Raw genomic sequence first — 10,358 nt, 5'->3', positions numbered from 1 at the left:
ATTTCCTTGAAGGAAGAAACCAAGAAAGAATGTATTTAGTTTAGAACGGATTTTAATGGGATAATCAGTAATCAGCGCTGTCCGGCTCTCCAGACCCGCGATCCTGAAATTTTGAGGTCCGGCTTCGATGCATCTTCACCTTCTACTTGGGCTTCAACCAAGCACTGCCCAGCAGAACACGTGCTAATAAAAGGACTTATTTTCGCTATGGATCAGTGCACGAGTTCACCCGTTGACGTTTGAGCGGTGCCGTGTTATCTTTGTGACCATAGGCCAGGAGAAGTGGATGAACTTGTCATTCATTTTTCTGTCAATTCTCATACAAAATCTACTTTTTCTTTGACAGAAATTCACTCTAGGTGAACCACTTCCCCTGGCCTATGGTAACGAGTGAATATGGCACCACTCAAATGTCAAATTAGTGAACTCGTGCATCGGTCCATTTGCGGAGATGATAAAAAACGTTACAGATCAATTTTTACCCATCCGTTCACGCGCACTGGCTACTGTGATCTAAATTTTGAAGTTTTGTGAAGAGTACTTCAAAAATTATTATGGACCGATGCACGAGTTCACTAATTTGACGTCTGAGCGGTGCCGAATTCACTAGTTTCCATGGTGACATACACTCAAAATAATCCAAACGTCATTGTTACACTCAAAAAAATCCAAACGTCATTGCTACGTGAAAAATCACGTAGATCATTCCAAATTCATTTTTCCTTCACTTCACCTGACTAAGATAAAGATCACTAAGCCATTCATAACCATCAAATAGTGAATCGGTAATTGTTACTGAGGTTACCTATCGCACTTACGTGAAATTCACGTAGGTACCTAAGTTCATTTCGACATCTGCATATTGTACGTACATTCGGTGTTGAACGCAAATCCTAAGATGGCGTCCGCTTGATTTTTGCAGAACTTCAGAAGCTGCTGAACTTTAAACCCTGTATTGGATTGATTTTAAGGTAAATATGCTTTGAATACCGTAAAACCCCTGCATTACTTCATATTTTACACCTGATTTATAACCTCTATCAATTATAGCACGCGAAGGCTGCAACAAAACAGAACATACTCACAACAATTGGGAAACAAGATTCACAATGCTCAGATTGAATATAAAACTATCACAACCTTTTAGATTTGTTTACATTTTCCAATTGGGAATTAGTTTTCTTCCAAAGCCTATTAGAGATAAGGTTGGTCTATATTCTAGTTAATTTAATGCAAAACCATCTAGGTCCTATTGAAACGCTTTGTAAGGGCTACCGGAAAATCCACGTAGCTCTTACTTGTAGCGCCGGTGGAATGTACGAAGTTCAAAAGTTCATGCGTTCATTCTGGGCTACCTATGATTAACGTAAGAGCTACGTGAAAAGTGCGATACGATATGCAGATGTCAAAATGAACTCAGGCACCTACGTGAATTTCACGTAAGTGCGATAGGTAACCTCAGTAACAATTACCGACTCACTGTTTGGTAGTTATGAATGGCTTAGTGATCTTTATCTTGGTCAGGTGAAGTGGAGGTAAAATGAATTTGGAATGATCTACGTGATTTTTCACGTAGCAATGACGTTTGGATTTTTTTGAGTGTAACAATGACGTTTGGATTATTTTGAGTGTAAATAACACGGCACCGCTAAAACGTCAAATCTCGATTACTTTTTCAAATCGACGTAAGTAACTTTTATACGGTTTTGAGAAAATTAATTAGGAAAAATCACAATCTATCTTCTAAAACTGTTTTAAAATGAATCATTTTTTTAACATTTTTTTGCCGTGTACTTCGCTCAAATTTTGCATACACTCAGCTCACGTTCAAAAACTAGGTAGTTTCTATTATTTCCCACAAAAATAATTATAAGAAAATGATAAGCCGTTTCATTCAATTATGAAGCGAAAGCGTAACCTCAAGGCTACAGACCCCCCTTAAACGTCAAATAGTGAACCCGTGCATAGGTCCATAGAGATTCTGTGAAATTCAAGGCGGAACAACTGAAGAAATTTCTTGAAGTGCCTATAGAAAAACTAATGAATTCTTGGAATTCTTTGCCGAATGTTTAACCATTGCCAAAATAAAACAAAATCTTAAAGTAGATTGTGAAGCAATCTCCACAAGTTTTTCGAAAAAAAACCTTGCGAAATGTCGGAACGAATTCCTGAAAGAATCCCAGAAGAAATAGCTTAATATTTACTATAAAAGAAATCTCAGACTAGCTCGTTTGTTCAGCAGCAGAAAAAGGCTTTCTTTCCTTCCACCATAAATTTGTAACACTAAAGGTAATTTACACATAACACATTACACATATATTTGAATTCGATTATAGCTTACCTCATCGCAGATCAACTTATTCATCTAAAGAAATCCAAAACGCCTCCCTACGTTCACTTCTTCGACGCCAGCTGCCCGATCAAATTATCCACCTTAGCCAACAAAGCCGGATCAGCCGTACACCGACCATGGACCCGCCACAGTCCGTCCATGTCTTTCTGATCGTACGCGATGGCGGCCGCCTCCAGCAGACAACCCGCCTTCAGATACCAGTTGAACTTGTTCTCCTCGCTGCACCGTGGGAGATATTTTTTGGCCTGCTCGAGGTTGCTCTGCTTGAGACAAACCTCCACGAACGGTTCATAGCCGATGGGGCTTTTCTTGGATTTGGCAAACTTTTCCAGCTCATCCCACTGGAACTGCTGGGAGAGGACGGAAATCCGGAGCCACCAGTAGCGTCGCTCCGGTACCTTGAACTCACTCTTCAATCGATCGGCATACTTGATGTCTCCGAGGAGAAGGAGCTGGCGGATGGTTTCGTGCAGCGGGAGGCCGTAGAGGCGTTTCTGGTACTTTTCGTCCAGAACTTTTTGGTGTTTCATCAGCTTTTTAGCTTCATCACAGGCATCCGCTTCCAGCATCCGATTGGCTTTCTTGTAGTTTACGCTGATTTCCGGTATCGACACTTCAACGTTGTTGACTTCCAGCGCTTCCCTCAATCCTAGCTCCGCCTGGGCTTGGAAGTCATCTTCCTGTGAGTAGATGTCCTTCAATGTGGACAGACTGTTCGTCTGGCAGTACTTCTTATACAGATCGTGCGCCAACGGGAACCGTCGGATGATCATCTGGAACTTGCTTAGCGCTGTCGTACTTTTCATCTTCAGGATCACCATGTAGATCAGGTCGGTATCGCCCGATTGGGTGGCAGCCGTTAGGGCTTTTTCACTGGCATCCAGCTCCAGCAGCAACGGGACCCGAAGACTTTTGCGCGGTTCCTGTTCTAAAAGGGTGATGGCCAGTTTGTTACGGCCCTTCTGCTGAGCCTTTTTAGCAACGTTGGCAAAGGATATGCGCTCTCGATCGCCCATCGGGTGGTGGCGGAACTTATCGGAGATCTTTCGGGCCACTTCCTCGTCATCTGCAGAACAAGATAATTGTTTAAGTTTTGTTTTGTATCTTAGGTATAGATCTGATGTATAGAAATACATGGCTGAAAATGATACCAAAAAGAGACTTGAAAGGAACCAAAAGAGGACAAGCAGAGACTATAAGCTGGAAAAGCTTCTTCCCAGAAGCTAGAAAATTTTTCTCCCAAAAGCAAATAGATTTCTTCTTTAAAGCCGTCCCATAAGCTGGAAAAGATCTACATCAAGAAGTTGAAACGAATTCCACCCAGAAGCAGAAAAAGCTTTCTGCAGAAGATGAAACAGCTTCATCCAGAAGCTGGAAAAAGCTTACTTCTATAAGCTGTAAAAGCTTTCTCAAGAAGCTGGATTAGCTTCCTCCAGAAGCTAGCAAATCTTTCTCCCACAAGATTTCCTCTCAAAAGCATCGTCCCATAAGCTGGAAAAACTTCCTTCAAGAAGCGGAAACAATTTTCTTCCAGGAATAGAAAAAGCCTTCTGCAGAAGATGGTATAGCTTCCGCCCAAGCTGGGAAAGCTTTTTTCTCAGAAGCTGTAAAAGCTTCCACCTAAAACTTCCTCCCAGAAACTGGGAAATCTTCTCCTCCAGAAGCTGGGAAAATTTTTCCCAAAAGCTGGAAAAGCTTTTTCCCAGAAACTAGAAAAGCTTTCTTCCATAAGCTGGAAAAATTTCCTCCAGAATTTGGAAAAGCTTCCTCAAGAAGCTGGACAAAGCTTCCTCCAGAAAATTTGAAATATTCCTCCAGTAGCTGGAAAATCTGCTTCCAGTAAAGGGAAATGCTTCCTCAAGAAGTTGTTAGAAGTTCCTTCATATAAGCTGAAAAGCTGCCTTCCAGAAAGTGGACAACCTTCTTGGCTGAAAATCTTTACACTACACTTTTTTTTTAATTATGGAAGGGATTATTAGTGTATGTTTAAGGAAAAAACTACTAATTGAACTTTAACACTTCATTTCACTTTTGCAAAAAAAAATAGAATACTAAAAATCACTAGTAAGGCGAGCTAAACTCTAATATGTTGCTCATCTTGACAGATAGGTCTATTTCGTCTGCGACTTACAGACTTCTTCAGTGTCAAGTGCGTGGAGTTGTAGATTCCTTCCAGAATGCGGAATCCATCTTCTGATTCGAATTTTCTCGATATGGTGCAGCGTCTCCTTCAAAGCAATCCACTCTTCTAGGGTGGAAGCAGGGAGTGGATCGTCCCAACTCATAGAGCCATAAAGTCGTAGAGCCATAGGTGTTGGAACAGTATTTTCATTTGAATGACAATCGCCGCGATCCACCCGAATGGATCGTAGAACTTCGACAAATTGGATAACAGATGACGTTTGGTATTTGTGCTATCGATGTCTAACGTGATTTTGAAGGAGAACGAGTCTGCTTGTGGGTTCCATCTGATCCCCAAAGCTTTGACGGAATCATCTTTTCGGGGTAGCTTCAAGTGAATGGGTTAATCCTGTACCGCATCACCTTCCAATATCTGCGGATCGTTAGAGCTCCACTTGCGCAGAACGAAGCCCCCATCGTTGAGTACTTGAATGATGTCGTTGCGAAGAAACATGGCTTCCTCGATGAAATCTGCCCCAGAGAGCAGATCGTCCACGTAGATGAGATTCCTTGTTATCCTTTGCTACAAGATATGTCCAAACCACTTTTTAGCTATTTTTTCATATGAAGCTTATGAAAATCAATGATAATCGTGTTTTCCTACACATTTCAGGTGACGGTCAGCAAACGATAATGTTCCAGAGGTTGCTCCGGATGGTTGCGCCACACTACTCGCTGGAAATCGACATCCTTCTTGGCGACAAGAAATAGCCGATACATCTTTTCGATATCGGCACAGAAGGCAATCTTGTAGGTGCGCCAGCGGGTGAAAACGTTGAAGAGCGTTCACGTTCGGTCCCACTAGCAGTCGATCATTCAGTGACACCCCGGCAGCACTCTTGCTCGAGGCTTCGAAAACGATGCGAAGTTTTGTCGAGAGCCTCGTACTCAGTCATGAACTGCTGGTAGTGCTGTTGTAATTCTGGATCCATGCTGAATTTCCTCTCCGTGGCCTTAAACCACCGGATGGCAACGGTAGCTTATTCGCCCACAGCTTTTTTATTTTTGTTTTTTACAAGGGGAAAATCTGCAAACAGATCCCCTGAGAAGGTAACTCAGGGAATGCGGGGATGACGCACCAACGACGACCCGCTAAAACCAGCCTATGCACTGTGCTTGAGCAATTCTTTTAGAATTGGTCAAGTGGTGAACAGTGCATCGATATTACCCTTGGCCTCAGACCCTTATCTCCCCGGAACCACCTACCGATATTTCTTCGGGGAGGGGCCTGTACATATAGCACAACACGTGTAGCAGAAGTAGCCTAGGCAAACTGCTCCAAGCCGACTTAGAAAATGTTACAAGGGACCAGCCTCGACAGAGCTAATTCTCTTCAGCCAACTCTTCGTCGGCGCGCCATAGACGCTGCAATTCTAACATAATGTGAGTGACTGCCGTAGTTACTGCATTCCAGCACTCGGCATCCGCACACATTCTCTCTATAATATTGTCGGGGGCGTGTCCCCTCCGCATGTAGTGAGCATGCGACCTCTCACAACAATGAAACGGGGGCAATCGAACACGACATGCTCCGCTGTTTCCTCCACACCAGCACAATTGGGGCACGCAGGAGATTCTGAGTGCCCGAACCTATGCAGGTACTGTCTATGGCGACCATGTCCTGACAGAAACTGCGTCAGGTGGAAGTTCACTTCCCCATGGTTTCTGCCATACCAATCTGACACATTTGGTATTAGCCGATGGGTCCATCTACCCTTAGTGGAGTTATCCTATTCCTGCTGCCAGCTTCTAAGCGTTTCCTCATTACACGTATCGCGGACTCCTCTGGTACCTCTTTGGCTGAAGCATTGAACATCTTCCTTGATGATGAGCCCGATGGGCGTCATCCCGGCTATGATGCACACGGCCTCTTCAGATACCGTCCGGTATGCACTTGCTACACTTAAGCACATTATCCTGTACGTGCTTTCCAACCGCTTTAGATTTCTGCTCGTTCTAAGCGCTTTTGACCAGATTGGTCCTCCATACCTTAGTATGGATAGCGCCACGCTTGCCAGTAGCTTGCGTTTGCTGGCAATTACAGCAGAGCTGTTAGACATCATCCTCGCAAGCGCCGCTATAGCCGTAGATGCCCTTTTACAGGCATATTCAACGTGGCTAGCGAAGCTTAGCTTGTCATCGATCATTACCCCAAGATGCCTAAGGGATCGCTTGGACTCTATGGTGCAATCAACTACCGAGATAAGCGCCCGTTGCTCGGACTTGCGGTTGTTGACCACCACCACCTCAGTCTTGTGACGGGCCAGTCCTAGTTTCCTAGACTTCATCCATTCATCAACTAGGGAAATAGAGTGCGCTGCTGTCAACTCTACTTCCTCCATCGATTCACCATAGACCACTAGGGTGATATCGTCGGCGAAGCCAACAATCTTAACACCCGTCGGAAGGGGCAGCCTCAGTACGTCATCGTACATCGCATTCCATAACAGCGGGCCCAGGATTGAACCTTGATGTACTCTGTGTCATACCTCATGTTGAGGTACCTCTGTGTCATACAGTAGAATCCTACCATCAAAATAGCTTTCTAGAAGCTTACACAACTGCACCAGTTCCAGCTTGAAACTATCGAAGCGTAGGCGAACTTTATATCGTCCAGTTTCATTCCGAGCGAGGGTGGAGTGAAAGTGCTCAACAGCGCGCAGCTCGTCCGGGGTAAGCTGCTTGGATTTATGCACTTCTTACACCTCACAGAATTTCCGGAGCGTTTAAACCAGATTCATAGTTGCTGTTAGTCCGAACATCACACGATCTTCGGTGGCATGCGATGTGTTGAAGCGACCACCAACCAGGTAGTCGAAGGCGGAATTTTGCACAATGGGTATGCCTCGTCCGTCGAACAGCTTACCTGGTTCTAGAATGGAAAAGAAGGCTTCTATTCCCAATAAAAGATCGATATTACCGCACTTGTTGTAGTTTGGGTCTGCGAGTGGTGCCTCGAGAGACGTATTTCTTCCTCAACACTTTAACGACAGCCGTAGGCAGCAAACTGAGGAAGTTCACTGGGCAGCATGTGATGCCACAGAATCCGCTTGTTCCGCTTCACCTGAATGTTGCTCATTTGCTGCTGTTGGTCCCGCTGGTCCTTTACGGGGCTGGCCGGTATCGGAGGCAGAGCTGTCACCACTTGTGCAAAGCAGTGAGTGATGTTTTTTCTTGCATTGTTTGCACACCACTGCAGACGTGCAGTTCTTTACACTGTGGGTCACTTTAAGGCAATTGAAGCAAAGCTTGGCTCGTTGCACAAAATCTCGACGGTCATTCGCTGCCATCCTTTTGAAGCTGTCATACAGAGCCTCAGAGCACTGTGGACAAGGCTGCTGGGTGCTTGCAAAGAAGCTTTGAATTTGCTCACTCGGTTTCGTGCTTTGATGCATTCTTAGATCCTGCACCTTCTTCGTTGCTGGTCCACAAATTCCTTGACAAGTGCGGCGACGGTGTGCTTCTTCTTGTCGTAAAACTCATTCAGCCTCTCCCATACTTCCACATAGTTAGCGTCGGGGATAGTGAAGGAACTAACCAAATTTTTCGCTTCTCCATCCAGGAGGGAAAGCAGGTACTGTAGCTTCACGGAGTTTTTGAGGTTCTTAGAGTGAATGCAGCTTTCGTAAAGATCCTTGAAGGAGGTCCAGTGTTTCCGGTCGCTTTTGAAGACAGGGAGGGCAATCGTTGGCAAACGTACTTCGAGCGGAATTTGACCTCCGGACGCTTGAGCGTCAGCAACCGAATGGGAAAGACTTACGGACCCGATTCGGTCAGCCAACTGCGACACGTTGTTCGAAGCTGCAGCCTAGGACGTCATTAGGATTCGCTGCGAATCCAGAGGCAACCTGTTTGCCTTTCGTAGATCATCCGCTGGTTCGACGATCCTTCACTGCTTACGTGGGGGTTCTGTTCCTCGAGCAGCTTCAGTTGGTAGTATAGCTCTTCGAATTCCAAGCGGCGGTTGAAAATCCTGCTGATTTCTCCAATCGCTTCAGTTTGATCTTCGATTTCACTTTTCAGTTCCCACTTCATGCGCTCGAAAAGCACATTGCGGCGTTTCCGAATCGCTTCCATAGCGGTTTCGTAAAATGTTCAGCTCGAAGGACCAAAATGTACGCGAGGGAGCTAACGGGACGGAATAAAAACGCGACGGACTACATTCAAACTCAAAATGGACTGTATTCTTATTATATAGTAAAACACGCTTTTTTGACCGGTAAGAAAAATCTGACCAACAGATTGTGCTTTTTTTATCTTCTTCTAGCGGAAAAGGAAATTGAATAATGTTGGCAGCGCGCGGCTTCGATGATGACATTTGGCAAGGGATGTGCACAACGTCTACAGAGCGTGTAGAGATGGACTGCACGTGAACAGGAAGAATACAAGATATCCCAGGAGAATCCATGTGAAAATGTTTAGAGTAAAACCTGTGCAAAGCTGGTAGCGTCTGAGTGTCCGGCCTGACATTCCTCTATGAATATTCCTGATTTTAGAATATTTTCCAGGAATTTAATCAGAAACTTATTCTGATGTTTGCTCGAAGTTCCATTCAGGTATTACTCCGAATATTTCTTCAGGAATCCATTTATTGATTCTTTTACTTTTTTATTCTTTCTTAATGATTTCTTACTTGAATTTCGTTCGCAATACCTTCTGAATCAAGCAATGAACCTGGAAGTTTTTAATATAACCGCAGATATTTCACCAATTCGTAAAGAATTTTTTCCAATGTTAGTTCCACAATTTTCTCAAGAAAATCCTCAGTCCTTCAGGAATGCATTAAGTGATCTTTCCATGAATTTCACTACGATTACGCCCTAGATTTTCTTGGTCGAATTGATAGAGAAATACCTGGAAAAGCCGAGTTTTGCTGGAATAATTTCTGAAGGAGATATTAAGCAATGCATGCGACAAACAGTTGATGAACTTATGAAGGGATCTACATTAAAATGGCTGGAAGAAAAACACGAAAACTTGGCGTAAGAACCCCTTGAGCAATTCTTGCAGGGTATCCTGGGGAAATTCATTGACGAATTTCTTCAAAAAACGATGAATAAATCAAAAATGATGTTCTTGTGATAACTGTACTGCTCATAATAGCCTCATCATTACCTTGATAAACCTGAAAATAAATCCCAGGAGAATAATCGCGTAACAGTCTATGAAGTTTTTTCTGAAACCTCTGGAATTATGGAAGGGCGAAGAGGATAAGTCTCTGAAACGAGACCTTGTACCAGCTCTAGAGGTGGAAATTATTGGCAGGTTGCGTTGGTTTGCCGAAGGATTTCCTAGAACAAATTCTGGACGATTTCATCCAAGCTTCTCTTGAGAAATCACTAGAGGAATTTCATGACTAATTTATGTCGGATTGATAGAAGATGAATTTCTGGAAAGATACCAGGAGGAGTCTCTGAATGTATTCCCGAAATAAGTTAAGGGACAATTTCTGAAGCTTTTTCTTAAGGAATCTGTTAAAGAATTCCCGAAAAAAATATGAAATAGTATCAAAGGAATCTAAAGTCTCAAACATTTAATTCATTTCTAAATTTACTGTAAGGAGAAAATGCCAAAAAGTTACTCGAGAGACCATTTTGCTAAAAATAAATGGAAACTTTAGAGACCATTCATTAAAAATACAGACTATGGATATTGTTGGAGGTGTCAGCGTTGGATTTACAAAGGATTTAATTTAACTGGATGAATTTATGGAGGATTTTTCGGAGAAATTTTTGGAGTACCCACTAAATGTATTGCTGAGCTAAATTATGGATAATTGCAGAAGCTTCTGTGAAGCGTTTCCGGAAGAGACCATGAAGTAGTC

General features: G+C 43.5%; 1 protein-coding gene across 2 annotated transcripts in view; it reads right to left on the bottom strand.

The window, feature by feature from the left end:
• LOC5573512 (vacuolar protein sorting-associated protein 16 homolog) overlaps positions 1-10,358 on the bottom strand; it is a 42,839-nt gene that overhangs the window by 3,041 nt on the left and 29,440 nt on the right. Inside the window, exon 7 of one of the 2 annotated variants that reach the window (XR_002501025.1) lies at positions 2,342-3,419. Coding sequence is in view for 1 of the 2 variants with exons in the window: in XM_001660865.2 (XP_001660915.1) it covers positions 2,395-3,419 (1,025 nt within the window). In the remaining variant the exon portion in view is untranslated. Of the gene's footprint in view, positions 1-2,336; positions 3,420-10,358 lie in introns of those variants that run through there. The other variant, XM_001660865.2, reaches the window with a different exon arrangement.

This window comes from Aedes aegypti, chromosome 1 (assembly GCF_002204515.2).
Source record: "Aedes aegypti strain LVP_AGWG chromosome 1, AaegL5.0 Primary Assembly, whole genome shotgun sequence".
NCBI lineage: Eukaryota > Metazoa > Arthropoda > Insecta > Diptera > Culicidae > Aedes > Aedes aegypti.
The sequence above is the reverse complement of the archived record's forward strand: the minus strand, read 5'-3'. Positions and strand labels throughout refer to the sequence as shown.